General features: G+C 45.4%; 1 protein-coding gene across 1 annotated transcript in view; it reads right to left on the reverse strand.

The window, feature by feature from the left end:
* The window catches only part of COX6C (cytochrome c oxidase subunit 6C), a 43,628-nt gene extending 21,109 nt beyond the window's left edge, over positions 1 to 22,519 (reverse strand). The window contains exons 1-2 of the mRNA XM_069621431.1: positions 22,385 to 22,519; positions 16,602 to 16,732 (exon numbers count right to left, since the gene is read on the reverse strand). Of these exons, the coding sequence (XP_069477532.1) occupies positions 16,602 to 16,715 (114 nt within the window). The 5' untranslated portion in view covers positions 16,716 to 16,732; positions 22,385 to 22,519. The remainder of the gene's footprint in view (positions 1 to 16,601; positions 16,733 to 22,384) is intronic.
* Between the last annotated feature and the right edge of the window lie 1,492 nt (positions 22,520 to 24,011).

Here is a 24,011-nt window from a genome sequence, read left to right on the forward strand (position 1 = left end):
TCTTGTGCTCAGATTAGTACAGTAAACTTCACTGCATCTTGTATGTAGACTAGCAAACAAAACTGCATTGCCAATTGGTGACAACAAAATGCCATTTTCTTGAAGGGGAGGTAGGTGGCGGGGTAAACAATATCAAACTGGGTAGGGGATTCGGTGTCCCATCGTAGATGTATAAAGGGTTTTGTAATTTTTTTTTATGTGCGTAAAAGCAACTTATTTTGTATTTTCTCTTTATATGTGTTTGTTTGCCTCTCCTAAAATTTTTAGCACATTCTGGTCAATGCTTCTTGCACAGTGTAAAAGAAAACAGTATTGCCAATGGCACTCAAATGCCATTTCTACGGAACCACTGCATATTTTGCAACCTCATTATCTCACAGTGGGCGAGACCATGCCAGCAGTCTGCCACTGTTTATAGCACACCTTCCGACCTCTGACTGGGGACAAATTACACCATCATGGACCCATACTCCTCTTGGTGTTATGCATGAGAAAACTATTTTAGCAGTAGGAAAAACAGCAACCTCTTCATGTGACGGATTAATTGTCCACACTACATGTAACCCAAATGTAGACTTCCATAGTGCACTACGGAAAAGTCATTGACGGACGCCACATATCTGCAAAGGCGAACCATCGCGCCGAAACTACAGTCACCCCGACAGGCCCAGAAAGCGGCCACTCCTTCCAACCCGAAATTACCAGCAACACCTCTTTGCACACCACCCATGCAGATGGCGCACAAAAAAGGTATCACCGACAATAAGAGCTGTGCATCTCTCCGTCTAGACCACCCTCACTACAGTATTGCGACGAAATGGTACCACCCCTTCCTGTGAACCACACCCTAAACTCCTAATTGCCTATTTCCCACACTTCCCATTTACACCCTACTCATAATGGCAGGATGTGGCACGTGCACTGCCCCCCCCCCCCCCCCAAATCTACAGCGAGAGCCACGGCCCAGTAAAGTGCACACAATACTTCTTCCCTTTGCATGGTCGTTTTTGCAGCACTCCTCCATTGGGTGCTGTCAAATTTTCAAACACGCATGCAGCAATCACATACAAAACCTCATTTCTATACACCACTCCATATTTACTGTTAAACACTCTCAGTACACGTTCCGTTTTGATTGCAAAGACCCTCCACCAGAAACGTCTGCTAAAGAATGCACGATTGCAGCATCCACAAAGATCCAAAGACGCACCCAGCACACCTTTGACCATGCATACAACAGTGCAGCCCTTTCCACACCCACCACAACTCTATACATTCAAGCAAGCAACTATGTGGGCACCTAACATTATGCACAAACGTAACGTATGTACGTACTCATACCCAACTCCATAAAACACCCATTCACGAAAACATGTCACACTTAGTAGAATCCACAAATATACCACAGCCTGCACCACCCCTACGCACTGCCATTCACAAATTGTCTCACTGGCCATCTAGGCACAACAGCTTCAGAACATTGGGCCTACTTCAATAAATCTGCACACAGCAGAGTAACCAACCACATAAGCTGCACTTCAACCATACCCACTTCCATACTACATTATGTACACACCGTGGCCACACTACACAACTTCTTACTGCACCATCTCCTGCCGCACACCAAATACTGTAGCATGTTGCAACTATCACCACAACCATGGAACGCACAATACACTGCAACTCACCTGTTCCAGGTGTGCTCCACACCCATTCTCCAAAGACCACCACCCTGTCCCTCATGCACTGTCAAACCTGCATTGCTCCAGTGGATGTGCTCCTTGCACACATTCCCCGCGGCGTAATGCAACCATGCATGTCAGCATGCCACCAACTACCACTATGCACATACACACGACTGGCACCAGCACTCCTAACCAACCTCAACACTGCAATGGACATGCACAGCATTACATGCAATTGTTACCATAACTTATATACATTACACGGTCTCCAGCATCCCTACGCCCTTTCATTCACATCCTATACTTCCACTCAGAAAGTAGTGTGTCACTGCCAACTTTAACCACAAAATGTTACAACATTGCCCATACTGCAAACATTGTGCACACAGCACACTATCCAAGCACATATAAGCTGCCCTTCAACCATACCCTGTACCATACTGACAGTAATCAAACACTGCACCCATTGCCCACACTGCGTGACTTCACTGCAGCATCTCCAACTACAGCACCATGGAGCTATGCAGCAACAAATTGCAACAGTTAACAATGCACAAACAAAACTCACCAGCACCCCTGTCATTCACATACTATGGGTGTACTCCACTCCAATTCACAAACTACTTTGTCACTGCCAACCTACCCACATTCTGTTCACACTGGCCCTACTGCAACCAATTTGGACCACACCACACTATGCAAGCACCACCCTCGACCGGATGCAGAGTCAAACATGCGTTCCTGCGGTGGGTATGCTGCAGCCCTACGCTCTTGAGTGCATGCCCTACAGCCTACGACCTTCTGCCATGCACCCAACATTCTAATCCCTCCACAGACTAACCGCACCTTCATTCACCCATGCATGCCACAATGTGCCCAACTACCGGATTCCATCTGCATCGCACAGCCACCCGTGCTCCCACCCAACCCATGTCATGTGCAATTCACTCCCCTTCTGCAATTGCCCTGCCACCACTCACCACGAAGAGGTCGCCGCAAACAGGTCGTGACAGAAGCTATGAGGCCGTTACAACAGCTGCCTCCAATGACCACATAAAGTACCCGCCTACATATGTCACATGAACCATTTCTCATCACTCGTTCCCTCTCTTATTGCCGCCAATACATTGCATAATCCTCCGATACGATTTCCCAAAAAATGTGACACAGCACGCTTCCCTCCAGCCAACCACGTCCAAACTTCTCCGACAGCACGCCATACCGCGAGCCAATGACACTTGAGCGAACAGAGAAATGGATCCATGGAGCAGATCACCACTACTTTTTTTGGCACATGCTTTTCAGTATTTTGCAAAAGAATTACTGGTCGGATTTCCAAACACTCTGACCCAAGCCCCCAGCTCCTGCTGCAAATTTGGTGACAATCCGTCCAGCCTGTAGCCGTGCGCAAAGTTTTTCCCCAACCAGCCTATTAAAAAAAAAGAAATGTAGGACCCCCTATAACTTTGCCCCACACGCGAAAACTTGCCCAACTTGGGGAAGAAATTCAGAGGCAAAACATATACTTTTTTTTGTAAATTTTGGTTAGGATTTGTCCAGGGGAGCGAAGTTATAAGCCGACGAAAAGCGCTCTTCCTATGAGTTTGGCAACTTAATCTCACGGCCCGCAGTAGCGGCCGTGAAAATTATATATAACATTACTTACCGTAATTGTAAGTCTGATGCTTGTATCTGCATAGATTTACATGCTGTGCATAGGCCGACATCTAGTGGAAGCTGTAGAGTATTACAGTTGTTTTCGAAACTCGAAAAAGGACGTAGACGGGGCGTGCCAGTAATACTATCCCTCGCGTGTAGGTCCCTCAAATTGTTATTTTTCTGACATGAGGTGTTGTATCCACGCAGATACAACTTGGACAAGCTCATAGGCATCCATGCGCCTTCTCTCCGAGGAGAGGAATGGTGGGTCGCATGTGAATCTAAGCAAATACAAGCATCCGAAATACGATTACAGCCAGTAATGTATCCCTTCTTAGGCTTGTGGAATCCGCTTAGATCACATGCTGTGCCTAGCTTAGCGAGCAGTGGAAGAAGGTGGGATGCGAGAAGGTTCATGAGCAAATAAAAGTCTTCGGACCGCTTACCCCACTTGTGTATCTGTCTTTGATTGGGTGCCAATGCAGTAGTGCTGAGTAAGTATGTTCAGAGCTCCATGTAGCTGCCTTGCAAACACTGTATAAGGGGACATTTGCAATGAAAGCCAGAGTGGCTCCAATACCTCTGGTTGAGTGAGCCCTGGGCATAAAAGGCAGCGTTTTATCTGATAGGGAATAGCACAGTGGATGCATCCGACTATCCACCTAGAGATGGCATTCTTAGAGATCAGTCACCTTCTCTGCCTGGCGCTATGGAGACAAACAATTGATCTGTTTTTCTTAGCGGTCTGGTCTACGTAGTAGAGGACTGCTCTCCTCACATCTAGTGTGTGGAGTTTTACCTCAGATGAGCTGTTGGGTTCCTGGAAGCCGGTAGCTCAATTGACTGGTTTACATGAAATTTGGAGATTAATTTAGGTGAGAATCTGGGGCGAGTACGTAAAACCAGCTTGTATTTCTGTACAACAAAGAAAGGATCCTGTACTGACAATGCTTGGATTTCACCGAACCCTTCTTATGGAATTGATGGTCACTAACAAGGCAGTTTCATAAGTCAGGTGTTTGAGACTAGACTTGTGCATAGGCTCGAAAGGCAGTCCCGTGAGCTTATCGAGTACCACATTGAGGTCCCAACCTGGCGGTGGGTTAGAAATTGGAGGGTGGAGTCTCTTTACTCTTTCCATAAAAGCTTTGATGACCGGTACTTTCCATCATGAGAGGTCGTGTAGGCTGACAAAGCCACCAGGTGGAATTTAGGGAGTTTATTTAACCCTGCATCTAGCAAACGCAGCATACAAGTTAGAATGTGAGATGGCGTACACTATGGGGTTGATCCGTTTAGCCTGGCACCAAATTACGAATCTTCTCCATTTGTAAAGTAACAGTGTCTAGTGTTTCGTTTCCTTGATTCTTTCAAGATATCCATGCATCTCTGTGGCGGGTTGAGATGTCCGAACTCCGACTACAGGATCCATGCTGCCAAGTTCATGAGTGCGGCTGCACAGTTAGTCCCTCGTGCTGGGTGAGTAGGTTGTACTGGCATGGGAGTTATGGGAATCGGACATCGCCAGTTTGCGCAGATGTGGATACCATGGTTGTCTTGCCCACATAGGAGCAAGTAGGATAAGCGTCATCAGTTCCTTGTGCATACTGTTCACCAACTTCCTCATGGGGGATGGGAGGGGGGGCAGGCGTAAGCAAATTTCCCTAACCAGTTCATCTATAGGGCATTCCCCCTTGGAGCCTGGCTGGGGGAACCTGGACGCGAAGTCTGGGCATTGACTGTTTGCTTGTGGCGAATAAGTCTATAGTTGGGAAACCCCATTGAGAGAAGAGGTGTTCTACGATGACTCCTTGTAGACGCCACTCGTGTTCCTCTGGTAGGGGATCTCTGCTCAACAAGTCTGCTAGAGAGTGGAGTTCTCTTGAACCATGTGACGACAGGACATCTTCCGTTTGAGTGCCCATCTCCAAATTTTCTGTGCAAGCCTGTAGTGCTGTCCATTAGGATCTGCACAGAGTTTGCTAAATGGGGTTCGAATGCCCGCAGGGCTTTGAATACTGCCAGAAGTTCCAGCAGATTGATGTGGTTCTGAGCTGCAGTGTGAGACCACAGGCCCCGAGCTGTGTGGTGAAGGTAGTGAGGGCGCCCACCACCCTGCCAGTGAGGCATCCGTCATGACAACCGCCTGTACCTCTGGATCACAGAAAGGTTTCCCTTTAGTTAAGATTTTCTCTTGTCCACCAGCAAAGCTTTTATACAAGTGTTGGCAAAACGACCACTAGATCGTCCCACTGACCACTTGCCCGAGACCACCGTTTCGCCAACCACTCCTTCATGGGTCGCAGGCACACTTGAGGAACCAGAAAGGCATAGCTTTGCGCACCCTTATCTGGCAGCCGGCCTGATGGTGGTATTTGCAGTAACATTTTTTACTCTTTCCTCTGATGGAAAGACCAGACCCTCCTCTGTGTTTAAGACATCTCCTAGGAACTGTTTTAAAGTTATGGCACTAGGCTTGACTTTTTCTTGTTGATGAAGCCCAATTGAAAGAGGAGGTTGATTGTTCTCTGAATGTTTTGTCTGCAAATCAGGGAGTGATTCCTAGTAACGAGCCAGTCGTCCAGCTAAGGGTACACTGGGATTGCCTCCCTGCGCAGGTGCGCTGCCACCACCGCCAGTACCTTTGTGAATACCCTTGGAGCCGAGGCTATTCCAAAGGACAGCACCTTGAATTGGTAGTGCTGGTTCGCCATCTTGAATCGCAAGAATCTTCTGTGCGCTGGGAACATTGAAATATGAAAATAGGCATCTTCATATCCAGTGTTGCCATGTAATCCCTTTTTAGTAGAGGGATTACCTCTTATAGCGTAGTCATGCAAACTTTTGTGACTTGACATAGGGCGTAAATCTAATACTGGGCGCATTGTTATATCTTTCTCTGGCACAAGGAAAGAATTTGAATAAATACCACTGTTCACCTGGTTGGCCGGGACGACTTCTATGGCGTCCTTTAATAGAAGTGTAGCTCTATGGCGTCCTTTAATAGAAGTGTAGCTATCTCTTCGAGGAGGATACACTGATGCTCTTCTGAGTGGATCTTGTGTCGTGGGGGGGGGTGGTCGTGGGGACGTTGGGAGTAGTTCTATACAGTATCTGCCTGCAACTGTTGACAGCACCCACCTTTCTGAGGTTATACCCTCCCATGCGTGGGTTAAGCTGGAAATGCATCCTACTGGATAAGCCTGGGAGGGCACCTGAAGCAGAATGTCACTTGCTCTGACGTGGAGTGCCACCTCGAGCAGGGCCTCTGCCCCAACCACTGCATTGTCCTCTGGGATAGTCCTTGATTATTTCTCCAGTAGGGATTCTGGCCTTGATTGTAGCTGGATCCTCGTTGGGAGTTTCGGACTTGAAAATGGTGAAAATGACTGTTACCCCTTTGTCCTGAAGGCTTGTTAGTGAGTTGACCTAAAGATTTAAGTGTGTCATACGTGTCCTTTCCTATCTTAAGTGTGTCTTCAACAGCCTTACCCAAGAGCACGTTAGGTTACACTGGCATGCATGTTTAGAGTGGCCTGTGTTTCCGGTCTAAAAAAAGGACTGGCGCGCATGGCTTTTAATAATGGCCCCTTCGGCAATTACTCTCCTGGCATTGTCCTCTGCGTCGAAATTGGAGAGTCCCATCTGCAGCCACTTGTGCTATTTGGGATTTGAGTGGCTCTGGGGCAGACGAAAGTAAAGCAGAAATTTCCTCCCACTTGTGGCAGTTGTAACTAGCCAAGAGAGTTGCATTGTTCACTATCCTGGTTCGATCGGCTGCAGAGGAGGCGACTTTTCTTCCCATGGCATAGATCTTTTGTGCTCTATCAGGTGGAGCCTCGGAGGAAGCAAGGGGTTTGCCTGCTCTCCTTCTAGTTGTAGTGCCAACTAAGGAGTCTGGTTTCAGTTGCCCTCTAATATATGATGGTCTGAAGGTGCGGGTCTGAATCATTTTTCCACATGTGGGTTTACGGCCCATGTGAGATTAGGGGCTTCTAAAGATGGCTGTATTCTGCGCTGCACTGATTTTCAGTAGCTGACTAAACTGGGCCACTGTCTTCTGGTCCCCAAGGATTTGTTCTGCTAAGTCTCTATTCTCCTGTACCTCCTGGGTGTCAATTTGGAAGTGCTCAGCCGCCTTGGCTAATACTTCATTGAGGAGGGGTTGACAGGGGAAAACTGGAGTGTCTTGGTTAAGAGGGGAATCTCTAGAGTACATATTAGCCTCTTGGTCCTGCCCATAATATGTATGTATGTATCCTCATCAATAAGCTTAGGGTCAGATGCCTCTACTACAAAGGAGAGATCTTCTTGGTCTGATTTAGGGTCAGAGATCTAGGACTGTACTCTGTAAAGGAACATTAGAAGGAGACCTTTTAGAAGGGGGTTGAGTGGATAAGGCAGAGGCTTGAGAGACAGATTGGAGGTGCGGTGGGAGGAGCTCTGAAGGTAATCAGGGTTCTTCAATTGTCCATAAAGGTCATTCTTTTCACTCTGTCAATGTCCTGTGGAGACCATTCTTTGGAATTATCACAGATTGAAAGGGAGGGGGGGGGGAGATTCTAAATCCTCATGTGGGACGGTACCACCTTCGGCCTAGATTCTCTAGGTTTTTCTATGGGCTTGGATGATTTAGACTTTTCCTTCTGAGGGCTCTTGTCCCAATGTGGTCTTTTTGTGATCGTTTTCCCCCCCTTGGGCCCAGAGTGTTTTACAGACTCCTTGGGGCCTGCCACCTTATCCGACGCAGAGCATCGGATTTCGGCTGCTGGTAGGGTTGAGGCCTTGTCCACCGACGATAGAGTTTCGCAAGCGATACCCGTGCCGTCTTTCGACTGTTTGGCCCAGTCATGTGGCGATTGAGCGAGAATGCCCAGAGGACCAGGACTCAGCGTACCTTTTCCTGGGTGTTGATCAATGTCGGTCACTCGACCCATGTGTCGAGTCTCGAACTGGGCTTATGTGCTTAGTGGTGTGTGTTTTTGTAGCTCTACCTCCGCCGGGTGTAGTGCCCAAAACATGGTCACCGGCCTGTCCTACGGGGGTCAGGGGCCTGCGCTTGAGTAGCTGGAGCTACTCAGACGCCCTCGCCATCCGAAAGGATGGCGTTGCTGCCATCTCTAAAGGCTCCCTTCACCTCCATGGACTTGAGCTGCCTGGCTTAGTGGGCCCAGCGTTTCGTGGAGCAGTCCTTTAACGTCTTTGGCTTGAAGAGCCTGCACGCTCGACAAGACGTTTCAACGTGGTCTCTTGGAAGACACAAGTTACAAACTAAGTGTTTGTCTAACCACAGGAACTTGCGACTACACTTTGTGGCAGAATTTTAAAAAAGGTGTATTTTCCATAGTTACAGTTTACAGCAGCTGGGCGAACAGTGTAGGAAGAGGAGTATATGCAGCCTAAAATGGTCCCCCCACCACCCTCTCCCGAATGTCTGGCCCGAGGCCCGGGGCGGCCTTCCAAGGCCGAACGGTCCGTCGTGGTAGTCTCCAACGGGCAGTTTCTCTGTCTTCACCGACATGGTGTTTCAGATGTCAGGTGAAACGATAGAAATACTATTGCTAATTTTAAATAGTCAATGGCTTTATGCCGAAAGAAACTTCTATACGTGTACGTCTAGAATGTCGGGAAAAAAAAAAACAATCTGAGGGACTTACACGCGTGAGGGATCATGGGTACAGTGGACGTCACTAGGGATAGGCACACCCTGTCGACATCCCGTTGAGTTTCCAAAACAAGAACTGTAATACTCTGCAGCTTCCACTAGATTCCGGCCTACGCACAGCAGGTTATCTAAGCATTTTCCACAAGCCTCAGAAATATATATATATATTATACACACACACACACACGGGAAAACGTAAGGTGAGGAAACGCAACAAAACTCCTGAAATTCAGCCAAATACATTTTTGCACCCCCTGTTGCACAGCCCATCACATCACTGATGACCTCACCAATTACAATACAACAGTAATTGGCATTAAAAGCATGGCCTTCAGCAATTGTCAGTGTCAATGCCAAAATAGACATGAATGGGTACTAGTCATGGCCTTCAGTTATGGACAGTGGTCACAACCTTCACTCATGTGCACTGAATATTTTAAAACACTAGCAGGCTACCAACCATTGGTTTTGGCCTTTACCAGTGGATACAGCTTGCAACCATGTCCACTGTAGATTATATACACTGATCAGTACTGGCAAGTGGCCACAATCTTGGTCTGTACCCACTATATATCGTCACATAAATGGCCACTAGCCATGGCCTTTGACCTTGAGCAGTTTGCATATCTTATGGCCATGTCCACTGTAGATTTTAAAATAAACTGCAATAAGTGATGGCCTTCGGCCATGCCCACTGTATATTATAAACACCAACAAGGCACTAGCCATGGTCTTCAAACACAATACTAGTGAGTGGCCACGGATTTTGGCTGTGCAGACTATATATTGTAGCATATTAATGGACACTAGCTATGGCCTTGGCCACCGATAGCTTTCAACATTCCCACATTATATCTTAAAATAGTGATGGGCTCCTAATCATGGCTTTTAACCATGTTCATTGGTATTTTTAACACTAACCAACCACTAGCTATGGCTTTGGTGCTGGCCAGTGACCCAAGCCTTTGTCATGGCCAAGTCCACAGCTATTAAGGTAATCAAAGTTTGAGCAAAATTACAAATTATGTTCTCCCCAATTCCATTATCAGTAATGTGATCAGTGAGGTCATCATTGTGGTCATAGACTGTGCAACCGTGGGGGCACAAAGTGGCTTTAGCTACATTTTTTATTTCAGGGGTTTAGATTGCATTAGATTCTCACCTTGACGTCCCTGCAACTGTTTCTTCCTTGAATCTCAGGGGTTTTGTTATTCCATACATTTTTAGAACACTTCCAGATCACTACCATGGACTTCGGCTTTGAGAACAATGCAGTGAGATTTTATTTGTCATGGACCACACACTTAAGCAGCTTGCTTGAAGCCCCTTGTTTTATGGCCGGTCTATCGCACGACTCCACTAGCCACATTTAAGCAGCACGGAAACTGGGGATTTTTTTTTTTTTAAAATGACCGGCTGCTAGAACATATGCCCAGATACTTCCTGCACCCATTGCGAAAAATCAAAAGCCGGCAGCCATGAGTATATGGCACAGTAAGTGAACATATATCTTAAAGTGAGATATACAAATGTAGTTCATTTGACCTTCCCTTTAGAAGAAAGTGCGCAAGACAAAAGAGCATTGTACTTTATAAAATAAAGTAATGAACACCAGAAAATAACCTGAGAGGAAATGTTCCAATAAATATGCAAGCAAAGTAGGTGCTCACCATTTAAACCCAGCAATCTGTCGTGAAATATTTCCTGAACAAAATCCCAATACAAAACAAGCACATGGTCTTGGGGGTAAGAGTCTGCACTGGGAACATGACAACCAAGAGTACTATCCTGGTAACCAAATACTTGAGCAGGCTTGCCAACCTCAAAAAACACACATGTGGTGGGTCCACCCTCTTAGGTCACAAAAGTAAGCCACTATCAGGGGAGAATAACTGCACCAGAGTCCAGGATTAGATCCACGATCAGAAACCCTTGCCACATTGCGGGCAAATACTCATGACTTACTTTCCCTCATCATTTCCCTTCCTCACACTCATGTCTGGCTTTGAACAATAATCTGCTTTAACTGAAAAGTTAACGTTACATATTGTCACTCAAATATATAAATTATTGAACTAGGTTAGGCAAAAAGTGTAGAATTGTGCCATTACTGACCCTCTCTTGACCGGCAGATTACAAATACCAGAATACAATTCAGCAAAAGTGTAGTAGCACAGTTTACATTTAAAAAAAAAAAAAAAAAAAAAGGAGGATGCCATGTGTTTTTAGTATGTTATGAGATACATAACAGAACACACGGCAGCAGACTGGACTGTCTCCTATCCATGGAGTAACCGGGGCCAACCCGGCTTAGCTTCGAAGTGAGGAAGGGTCCGGTCCCCTCAGTCATGTTGCTCCAAGTGGTCTTCTAACTTTGCCTCACTGATTAGGCACCATGGCCTGAGGAGGCTGGCATTTTCCTCCCTTTGAAGCTAAGCAGGGTCAGTCCCGTTATTGGACGAATGGGAGACAGGGTCACCATTGATTTTTCACATATATATATATATATATATATATAATTTTTTTTTTTTTTGGCAGGCTTTGAGAACTCCCAATGTTTTTAGTTTATTCCCTGTGCGATTAAATTACTTGCCGAGGATCACAGACTGGTTAAGCAGTGTGCATCGCACAACCCCAAATAAAGCATTCAAGCAGCGTAAAAAAGGGGAAAAAAAAATAGATTACCAGCTGCAAGAATAAGCTATGCCCAAGTACTTTTGCCCCCATAGGGAAAATCAAAAGCTGTCACCCACGATTATATGCACATTAAGTGAAGTGGACATAATCTTAAAAGTGAAATTATACAAATGCAGTTCAATAGACCTACTCCTTAGAAAGTGCGCAAGACAAAATAGCATTGGACTTTTAAAAGTAAAAAATACCAGAAAAATAACTCGAGACACGAAATGTTCAAATGATTATGCTGCCAATGCATAAAAGGTGCTCACCCTTTAAACCCAGCCATCTGTCGTGAAATATTCCCTGAAAAACTAAATCCCAATACAAAACTGCTTGTGGTCTTGTGATTAAACGTCTGCACTGGGAACATGACAACCCGAGTAAAATCCTGATAACCAAATATTTGAGCATCCTGCCAACCTAAAAAAAAAAATAAAAAAAATAAGTAGAGTTTGCCCTCTGAAGAAAGGTTACGCTGTCCACCCACATGCTGTATTTGTGCCCTGAAAAGCAGCAATTAGGGGAAAATAACTGCAACAGCGTCCAGGATTGCAAACTCTTGCTGCATCGTGGGCAAATACTCATGACTTGCTTGCCCTCATTTCCCCTCCTCTCCCCCCCCCCCCCATGTCTGGTTTTCAACAATACTAAATTACATATACCATAGTGTCGCTCAAATTTATAAATCCTTATAGAACCAGATTAGGCAGAAGTGTACATTGTGGCTTTCTGCTTTACAATTCAGCAAAAGGCATTGGTCTCCGAGTAAGGATTGACAGTAGCACGGTTTAAAAATTTTTTTAAAAAAAAGTAGTGTGGATGCCCGGTGTTACGAGGTATGTAACACTAAAAGCACACATAATTCGGGACTGTGGACTCTCCCAGCCATGCAGTAACCAGGACTGACCATGCTTAGTTTCAAAGCAAGAAAAGGGTCGGCCCGTGGTCTTGTAACATTGGCTCTTTCGGGCAACATGGCCTGAGGAGGCTGGCCCCTTCCTCACTTGCTAAGCAGGGTCCGTCCTGGTTACTGTATGATTGGAGACCTGGCTGGCCAGTGATTTTTCACCCCTCCACGTAACTATAGCAGTCAAAATATATATATTTTTTAAAACAACAGGCACAGAACTACTTACCCGCGGCTATCCGTAGTCCTTTGTAGCCCCGAATATAGCCGTGATTATCAGAAAAACGGCTGAAAAAAAATACTGCCCTCATCAAGTGCCCCACTCCCCAGATGGCCTCACTTCCCCTGCCCTCTCCCCCCACAAACACACGCAGTTTCTGTGATGCAGTTTGCTTTGAGAAGTTACAGAAAGCTGTGTTGTAAACTCAATCCCTAGACACCCTCCAAGTCATTTCACTTGGTGCCCTCTAGCCACCCAAGTTTGTCTAGCTGTTTTAGGAATGAAGTCCGATGCCAGACCGGTCGCCTAAAAGTCTAAGCACCCATAGCCTGCGGATAAGTTTCTCTGCTTTCACTGGCTCGTTGCGAGCACACTCGCCATTTTAACAGTGGCGGTTTGAGGTAAGAATAGAATACAGGAAAATATTTGTGCACTAGGAAATCGCAAATAATTTAAAAGCAGTGCGTCAGTGGCGCTCCTATGAGAGAGATAATGAGAAACTCCATTTACGAGCAAATGGTACAATATTTGCATTGCATGTGCCTCAGAAATAGTGTTGACATATCCAGGAGGAACTAACGAGTCATTTACTTTTTTTAAAAGTTAAATGAGGATGGAGAGAGAAAATAAATGTTTGCATGAAGACAAACATGACCGCGTGACTTAGTACGCTGCATAAAAGGGGCCCCTGGTCTTGAATAATACAACTACAAAATAAAAAAAGGTTTTGTAGAAAATGTTCGACCTTTTGAGATGAGAACATCCTAGAATTTGTTGGATGGCTCCTTTTATAATTACTACAAAGCTGTCACACTCACTAAGTAGGATATTGTACACGGTTCTCCCAATAAGTGTATAGGTTGTAAAGATGCAATGTTTACGTGTTATTAGGATCCAAAAGATGGGATGACACTAGAAATGGTAAACTAATTGGAATGGTTGGGATTCTATTCTATAAAAAATTAGGAGGACCAGGTCTAGGAGAGTAAATATGTACGACTAAGCTTAGAAGTTGTTACTTCCAACAGTCATCAAATTTTCCTCACAGAAGCCTTACCAACCAAGCAGCACAGAAAGCAATGCTGTAAACCAAGCTGTTAATTGCGCACAGGCGATAATCAAACAGCAGTGATTCCTCAGCCCATCAAGGACAAAAAGGCAGCGCATTTTGAAATCCTATGGTAGCGCAACGCTAGAGTTGGCTTAATCAGATGCATATGCACATGCCCCAACAGCAACTCATAACTAGCAAGGAACAAGCAAAAGTGATCAAGTGACCTTGCTTTTGGAAGTCAAACGGGGAATGTAAAACAGGGAATAAGGGGTTAATGTAATAGATGCCCTCACTGCAATCTACGAAGAGGATTCCAGCAATTTTATTCATCATTGCCACCAATTCCTTTCATAACTGGTGGGCTCTTCATTAGCCCATCAGTCCCAAGTGATGAGTAAAAGGAAAGGACACCCTTCCCTTTAAGTGCGGATTGCCTTTCCCTCTAAAGGCAGACAATTCCACTTTGGGATTGGCTACAGCTCTCCTGCATTTCCAATAGGGAAGAACCCCAAATTACTACTTGCCCACCATTATTTAGATATAAGACCTCACTCAGTGCAGAATGTATTCCACTATTCAAACAGGTGCCATCTATTTCACGCCTCAGTGACACTATGGCTTCCCAGTAATCAAGTGAAACAAGACAGGCACAATTTAATTTTAAAGATGTGACAATTCCAATTGTTCAAGTGTCTTCTACAACTTCCCTGCTAGAAAGTATTCCGATTCAAAACACAAAACCAAGAACAGCTGAAATCCCTAGTGCAGTCTGGAACACCGTCCAACACCTGCCTCATTCATTAGCATTTTCGAATACGCATGTAAGTGTATTAAAGGAGCTGATTCAGCACCAATAGGGGTTTCGGGGAGTGGGTGAGGGGCACACCTACCACTTTTGAAAGTAAGCCGGCGGTGGGGTCGGGGGGAGAGAACAGGGCACCCTCGCAGGGTGAAGAAACAGCCAAATTGCAGTCACGCCATGAACAAAGACTCAGTTGGAAACCACAGGGGTACGAATGCATGAATGTGTATTATTGGTTCACGGGACCACCCCCCCACCAATAAACCCAGCAAAAGCATTCAGCAGGGATGTCGTGGGGAGCCCTGCTCTGGACGCATGATCGCCAGTGCGCGGGCCAGGTAGGAGTAGGACAGAGCCCAAGCTGCACGTCACTGGCAGAATGAAGCAGCTAAAAACACTAGTTGATGTAAAAGCAAGGCAGCAAGACAATCCTGCTGGCACATGAGGTGAAGGGAAGTGGATCCAAGCCAGCAAATCGGTCATGTGCTACGAGTGCCTATTTATTGGCAGGTGGTTATGGGAACGGGAAGCTGAGCAAAGTGGCGTCCCAGGAAAGGACCCATCAAACGGCACATTTCACTGCCCCTGGGAGGTGGCTAGCCTTCAGGGTGTCCACTACAGTTTGCTATGGCCAATATCTAGCAGGTACCATGTGAATGTCTCCCTTCCCACCAGAAGCAGGGTCTCTCGTGTTCTTTTCTCAATGGTACTAACCAATGGCAGTATATTAAAGTTCCTGTGGTCAGCACAAATGGTGTTCTAATTGCAAATTGTGCCGGGGTGGGGTGATAATCGATGCAGCACCACACGGGGAGGTGAGGAGTTGGGATACTGTTTCTCTATTCCAATCATGTTTTACTAACATGCGTTCGCTCAAGGGATATGTAGCGTAGCCAATGATTTTCTTGGCAACAGTAGAAACTACAAACCTTCAAGCTTTAACAGTGTCTAATGCCTTGACCATTATATTCATAGTATAGCACTGTATGTACAGATGGTCAGCTTCCAGTTCACTGTTCGGTTTGTGCTCGCCCAGCAGTAATAAACAGTGTTGCTTCTTGTCGGCTGTGCGTTCCTTAAGTTTTATATGGTGGGTTTGAAAGACCACCTCCCTCCCCCCCCCCCTCAGTACAGAAGCACCAATTCTACACAAACATTGTTCCAAGGCCAGATAGCTCATAAAACCTTTTTTAAATTAATAAAATAAATTGCGTGTATTGCTCGAAACCAGGCATGATGGTTCAGAAAAGCAGCATCCAGCCACTGAACTAAGAGTTCATGAAGGTTCAGACGCCAACACGAAGAGGTAATATTCTGTATGTGGTTTTAAAAAGAGGTGGAACAAGCCTACACTTTGTAAATAAACAAGCAGATGAAAATAGGCTTTTAAAAAAGGGATTTTCGAGATGGGGTTAAAAAATTGCAGTAAAAAGGATAAAGGCGCAAGTGCTGACAATATCCAGACACTAGACTGAATCCTTTAAACCGACAATACTGTGAGAAAACAACACTTTATCTGGGGTGCAAAAAGCGTATAACCCATGTAAAATATACAGCATTACAAAGATGGCGTTCAAAGGCATCTCCATAACATGCACTTCACCCACGACTTGACAGCAGAGCTATTTAGTAAATTAGGCATCTCTCAATAAGATAACCAGTTTCATTTCTGGCTTCAACAGATGCTACACTGCTAGCGCCCGGTCGTTATGAAAGTCATTTTATATAAAAAAAGAAAAGAACAAAGTGTCGTTGTGGCATTCAAGCATACATTACATACTGCAAACACCAATCTGTGTAAATTTGTTAATTTGTACGAGCAATGTTGCTTCTGTGAATCATTGCAACATGAACACATTTGCCACAATTCCTCATTACATCCTGCGATTGGCGCCTCTTGGCCACAGACCTACAACCAGAGACTACTTACCTTGTAAAGTGCAACCACACTAAGGGAAACAGCAAACGCACCAATGATGTGGACTCTAAGGCGTTTGGCCAAAAGGCCCCTCATCTGCGGTTTGGCTAACAGGCCTGCAGACATGGTGATTTAATAGAGATCTATGAATAAAAACACAAAAAAGCAAAAGGATCGGTCATGACCAATTAGTAAAACAGTAAAGACACTGCCAGCATGAGATATTAAGCATCCTGGACATCATCATTTTTGTTCTACCCAAGAAGAACGTGAAAATACACAATGAAATACTGCAATATTATACTACTACGTTAATTTCCTGAACAGGTATTGAAGCTAGCACTCTACTCAATGTGCTATCAAACTGGCCAACTATAAGGGTAACTATTCAGGATAACAGACTACAAACCCCTCCACTGAACTAAAGCTTGCAAGAGGTTACAAATTGTATGACAAATTTGAAAATACTGGACGGCCCATTCACAAGTTGCGAGCCTCGTTGAATTGCGAAGACCATTCATAAGAAGTGGATAAAGTGTGTACCAAGTGGACCCATAGATACATTTGCTAGAATGACCTAGCAAACCCCAAGTGCATCCGGTGTATTCAATTTTCAGTAAACAGAACATATCCTTGAAAACGTGGAACTATTAGCACATCAAGCTGAAAAGATGTTTTACAAGAGGTACAGGCAAGGTTTACTAATCCAACATGCGAGTACACATAATGTGACAAATGACATACGATTATTAAATCTAGCATGCTATGCTGAAATATAAACGAATCCAGGCTGAATTCAATGTACAGGAGGAACAAAATGTATATACAGCTTTGCAACCATTACCATGCAACAAACTATAGAACTAATGGGATGACGGAGTACCACACCAACCTAGAGGTTGCACTCCTGAAATGGTGTATCAAAATACTTCAACCATAAACAATTTAGAAAACCATGAATTTTGATCATTATGTGCTAGGTAAGATCTTCCTGACATGCGTCAGCCACAGAACGTTTTGTTTGGACTTGGTAACTATTAGACCATGTCCCTAGGTGAAGGGTAATCTCCCCTCTCATCTAGTCTTTTATAGGATTGACTTCAGATAGATCATTAAATTTTGTGTCGAAATACAGTTGATTTGGCAGAAATCAATTGTTTTTCAAATCCAACAATAATTTGGCTAATTTTATTTACTGAGTCGCCATCAATTTATCATTTCATTAAATATAACTGCAAGTAAGCTGCCATTTTGGGCATGTGCCATATTAGACTTGGATCTACAGAAATCTATGTTATCTTTGACCTCCACAGAATGAAGGCTCAAGTCTTGTGCCACCAGCTAACTTCAGTGTGAAAGCAGTGTAATGTTGTGCTTTTCCAGACACTAGCTCGCTAGACACCTGCCACTGAAGTGGGGCATTTGAAATTGAAGACTGGATTCAGTAATTCTACAGGCAAAGAGATCACAGAGCTGCACATAATTGCGCAACAAGAATATAGTAATAAAGGAGGGGTTGCACCATTTCTTTTTAGATCTTTCAACAGTGTTTGCACACTGCCACAAATGTTTTATCTGTGGCGCATCACCAACTTTATGTGCTCCAAAATCCCCCCCCCCCCCCCCCAAGTGAAGGGTCCCATTTTAAGACACTGTGTGCGTCTTAAAGACCCATAGTTGTAACATGTTCTCGTTAATTTGTGGCAGAGAGCACGCACATAGATTAGATACATATAATGAAGCTGCTGGTATGGGAAGGGATGAACTAATTAAGAGAGCAGATTATCATCCACACCAACAACCCCATGATCCGGGAACGGCTCTGGGTGTGCATGGACCCCACACTCGAGACTATGGCCATAGCTAACAAAACTTTGCTCAAAAGGTCATCAAGGAGAAGAAGGAGATGGCTAAAGGAGGTGCAGGTAGTCCCCAACATTCCTAACCACTCACAAGTTAGACAGAGGGAAGAAACAGGAGGGAAAGAAAAAAAAATAAGACAAATGAACATCCTGGTCACCCAACGAGACTGAAAAGTGCAAATACTTCCGATATGGCAGATCCGTTCATCTAGACAATTCCTGCTCCTTCGCGGCAATCAACCAAAAGTGTTCCAATTGCAGAGCCAGGAGGACACTTTGCGGCAATCTCCCAACACACGAAAAGGGTTGCTTTTTGCACAAGTTGATGCAAGGTCCGATGAGGAATATGTAATAGTCACCTGGAATTCGCAGACTACCATTCTTCAGTGAGATGCCCCAGTTGCATGGTACAAATCAGCCAGATTCTGGTCTAAATGATGGTGGCAAGATGTTCAGTATACTCCACTGTTGCTTTCTAAACAGACGTCGGAGAGCCTAGTAGAGATGGGGCTGACAGAAGCGAAAGGTCAGCATTAAGGTCACCGGAGGGTTTGAGGGCTCACCAATTAACATGATAGCCCCCCGTTGACTTCAAGGACAGGGTGGATGTGGTATCTATGTGGTAAAAAAAAGGAGGTTAAGGTACTAGGGTGGAGGGAACTATTAGCTATCCTAGGGTATAAACTTGACCCCAACAAGGACAAACCCGTTTTATACATTGTATGTACATAAAATAATTTGATGTAGGCTGGACGGTTCGGTCACAAGCCTCGAGAGCAGAAAAGAAGGAACAGAACTTAAATGGCTTGTGCAAGAAGACACCAAGCCAACAGAGGTCAGACGAGTGGGTGAACCCTAGTGTAGTAGCTCAACAGAAGGGCAAGATAAGAACCTTGGACTCACCAGCAGCCTACCATCCAAAACCACTGGCAGTGGAGAGTAAACACTCTTTACATTCTTTAGCTTCTATCACCAATGCTGGATTCCTTTTGTACTCTCATTGGCAGCAGCGGTGTTCCAGAGTGTAATGAGCTATGCTCTTAAAAAATTCCAGGAATCCCCGTTTCCTAGGATGATATCCTGGTGGGAGTGGTTAAAACGAACATGATGGTAGGCTGCATGCTGTCCTAAGTAGGTTAAAGGCCAAGGGGTTGACCAAACAAGCGAAGTATTATAAGTTTAGGGCAAAGGAAGTAGAATACATGGGAAATCTGATCAGTGGCACAAGCCTAAAGAGGATACGATGAAGGTCATTAGTAATGAGTCGATGCCCACTAGAAAAGATGAGGGGCGCTCTTTTCTTAGTAGAGCTGTGTAAACAGTACATTTGTTAATTTTGCCACCCATTCTACATATTGCTCAAAACAGACAGTTTGTACTGAGGGCTCAGTGTGAGGAGTCAGCGAAAAGGATAAAGGAGGCGCTTTAAAAGCTTCTAATTTAGGAGGATATGGTCTTCGGAAAGTTGCCACCATCAGTGAAAGCCAGAGTGTAGTGTCTACGATTGTCACGCCTTGAGGGCTGCACAAAACAAAGTGTAGATGCTCAGGCATGAAAAACAATGTTGCTTGCGTATGGGGAGTGGTGTATATTTGGCAGTATATTTGGGTGAAACCCTTCATTATCTGTACAGACCACAACCTCTTACTTGCGGGGAGTACTGTTATAGGCATGTCGAGGGCGACACCAAGAATAGCACAATTAAATCTGAGATAGCAGAGTATGATTGTGTTATTATGTGCCTGGTGTACATAACACAAACGGGTGTCATCGAAAAAATAGCGAGGAAGTTGAAGCAAACATCCATAACAAGCTTTCCCAGCACCCAGATGCTTTAGCCAACAAAGAAGAGTGGAGGGACAAATTGGACACCATATTGAGCAAAGTTTTATGTTGGAACACAGGAATGGTGGCTAGACAAGAAATAGCTTGGTAGTGCACCCGCCCTATTGTGAGGGTCAAGTTGAAGCGTCGCTGGAAGGGCACTTGCTGTGTGGTCACCAAGTTGTACAGGGAGAAGTTCATCCCCATGAAGGGTATTCCGGAACTACCTAGTCAATGAGAGGTACTGGTGGAAGTGGGTACATCTCCCAGTAGAGTGCATGTTGAGAGTGCTAGCCATGTCTGAATTCAGACAAGAGCATTAAGTTGCAAATATAGGTTATCCCCCATTCCTCCCGTTGCGGAGCACTTGTAACTGTTTGGGCATAGCCATCTTGGGTCCTTACCACACGTTAGGCCCAGAGAAAGCTTTCATAATTGTGACAATTGATGTTTACTCCAAATGGCAAGAGGTGAAACAAGTCTAGTATTACCACTAATACGGTTTTAGGTGGGAAAGGTACCTCATTGAAATGGCAAGCAACCCATGGACCTCAATTAAGAGGCACAGAAGTAGCTAGGTATGCTAGTAAGAATGATCACCCTCAAACCAACTGGTTGGTCAAATGGTTTAACAGAATGATAGCAGTGACGACTGAACAGGCATTGTGGACAAAACATGGTCAGGGAATCCCTCAACCTGATTTGGAGCATAAGGTCACAGGATCACAGGGATATAGTAATTTGCTTCATGCAAGGAAGGGACTTCAATTACAGCATTAACACCACGTTATTAAGTAAAGCGGTCTCATCCCTAGAGCACAGCGAGGGCATTAACATTGCACAGGAGATGTACATAAAATCCAATTAAAGGGCTAAATCTAGTGGTGAATTACCTTTCCCGTGTCGAGTTTGTCAGAATGAAGATGGGTAGAGCCACAGTCAAGGCTGACTCCAAATGTTCAGACCTAAAGAGTATTTTTGATGTTCTACCCTATGCATATAAGACTGGATGACAGGACCATAAGGAATTACAATAGGGGCGTGAAATTGTACATTTAGCGAGAGCACCCTTGCATCTCCCATCAGGGAACCCTGATATTAGGAATTGTAGGATAGGCGATTTACCATAGTGGGAATTATAGGATTGTGGCAGAGTCACCATCCCTACTACTCCACCCTTGTAAGGAATAGCCTTAGACCAAAGTGAATGGCATTGCAAGAATGAGAATGGAGTGCCGAGTTAAAAAGACCACCCCCCCCCAAAATGCTAAAGGGTGGCAGATCTGATCCCCCAAGTGGGCCAGTAGACCACGTGAGATTTCATGACTGAGATGCTGGCATCTTACTCCCTCCCCCTGCCCGCCTAGCCTCTCCCCAACCGCCTTTTTTGCTCCCTCCGCTTTCCCCGTCCCAGTTAGAGGTCACAAAAATAAATATTATCTGGGGAGAACTGTCAATGTCCTGTCCAATAAGTAACCTGGTGGAACAGCCACACCAACATTGTGTGAAATTCGTGTTCTACTGTCATGAAATATAGAGCTGTCAAATTATGGTATTGGAGCATGATGATATTTTTCGGGGAGCCGTAATGGATTCTAGAGGCAGAACGAACTTTGACCTTGAGGTTGGCAAAAAGGAGACATTGCACGGGAACTATACCTTACCGGCACATTCGCATGTCAACACGAGTTTGCGCAAGCTGCTCACTCCCAAAACCGATTACTCTCGTTATGCCCGTTGTCCCCCTAGCGCAACCATATCCGCAATGCGTTTGAGAGAGACCAAACACGGCAGAAAAGACGCACGGGCACATTAGAACGGCCTCAGTAGCTTGTTCAGAGGGTAAAGAGCCCCGCGCGCTATTATGCGCGCACGCTTACGGTCGAAGAAGTCGACTAGCATTGTTGTTCGTAAAACTCCCTCTCTCATATCTCACCCATGGGTGACAGCATCAGTCACCTACGACTTAGGCCAGTGTCCTGGCGCAAGCAAAATCGCCTCCACCTCCACAGGATGGGACCCTCACCCTGTGTAACACGCGCCTAACTAGAATCAACGAACAACACAAAGCCCATGGATCAAGGGCTTACATGACACAAGTCGCCTCACCTCTCACAGCTTCGTAGCGGTCGCTGACTCTCTGTGCCCTTTCTCAATGAGATCAAGGAAGAATGGAACCCGCGCAGGCGCAAGAACACCGAGCAGTGTGTCATGGAAGCCAAGAAGGGACAAAATACTCTCGGAGTCGTACCAAAGTCACGAGAAATATTTGTTGGCGGAAATAGAAGTAGGACCAAAATACCCAGCTTCTAACGACTATTACCAACCGTCCGCTCAAAACTTTCTTTTGGAAAATACTATTATATTGGATCTGTTAATACACACTATTTATTAACTCGAATTCTATTCTTTTTAACAGTTTAATTTATATATATTATTTAAAATGTGGAGGAATGGTAAAAAACGTACAAAATGCCGAGTTAAATACCGTAGGAAATTAGAATCATTCAGAATTTCTGGTGAAGGCCTGCTAAACATAAAAAATACATAATTTCTTACAATCGCTAACCCGTATCATTATTTCCGCCACCCTCTTCTTCGTCCCAGTACCTTTGAGGTGTAGCCTTGAAAGCGCCCTCCATAGCAGAAACCCTCTAACCAACCAATTGTTCTTTCCCTCGCTCCTGTAGGTAGAACACCTCTCTTCAATCATATAACACCCCTTTAAGTATATACCGTGAGCCACCTCCCACACAGAGAGTCTCTCACACACCCCCCCCCCCACTCATCACCCGACCCTTTGGGGATACCTGCGGCCCGCCTCCAGGATAGGGCCCTCCTCAGATGTGCTCTTCTCTGCAACACCTCTGATCTGGCTTCCCCAACTTTCTTTGAAGAAGCTGGCATTGCGGGTGACAGAGGCAGTCCCATCTGATGCTGTTACCATGGAGCCATGCACTCCCACCACATCCAGCGGACCAGGCTCATACGTTAAGGACAACGTTCCTTGTCTGTTCTTGATGAGTACCTCATCTCTGGGGATGAAGTGCTGGGGTCAGAGCCCTCTTCTGATGTTTTCTTGCTCCATCCTGATCTTCCTCTCCCTTTCCACCATTGTAGATGGCGGTCCACTCTCTCTCACCCACTTTCGGGATAAGGCCCCTGGGACACCGCCTGAACATAGCTTCATCGGGGGCCACTCCAGTAGATGAGTGTGGAGTGGCCCAGTATTCCCGTAGGAATTGGTATAGGGCCCTCTGCAGGTTGTGTCCCTGGCCATGAGTGATGTGGAAGACCGCGTTCAGTGTTCTCATAAAACGCTCTGCTTCGCCGTTCACCCGAGGCCACTGAGGAGTGACTTTACGGTGATGGGCGCCATACTCCGCCATCCCCTTGGCGAAACTATCCCCTTGGAAGGGTGGACGATTGTCTGAGCACAGAATCTGGGGCAGGCCATGAGTAGCGAATATCTTCTCCATTACGACGGCCACCTAATCGAAGGACACAGACTTGATTAATTCCACTTCTGGATACCTAGACCATTCATTCACAGCCACCAAGAAGTGTGTGTCCCGCCCTGTGGACCCAAAGTCTGTGTGGACGATCTGCCAGGGCTTGGTTCCTCTCGGCATGGTCTCGATGATGGGTTCCCTCTGAGCAGGGGACACCACCTGGCACCATACACAGGCCGCAATGAACTCCTTGACCAGCCTTTCAAGGTCTGGAAACCACACCT

This window comes from Ambystoma mexicanum, chromosome 5q, assembly GCF_040938575.1.
Source record: "Ambystoma mexicanum isolate Mex_15411 chromosome 5q, UKY_AmexF1_1, whole genome shotgun sequence".
In the NCBI taxonomy this organism is placed as follows: domain Eukaryota; kingdom Metazoa; phylum Chordata; class Amphibia; order Caudata; family Ambystomatidae; genus Ambystoma; species Ambystoma mexicanum.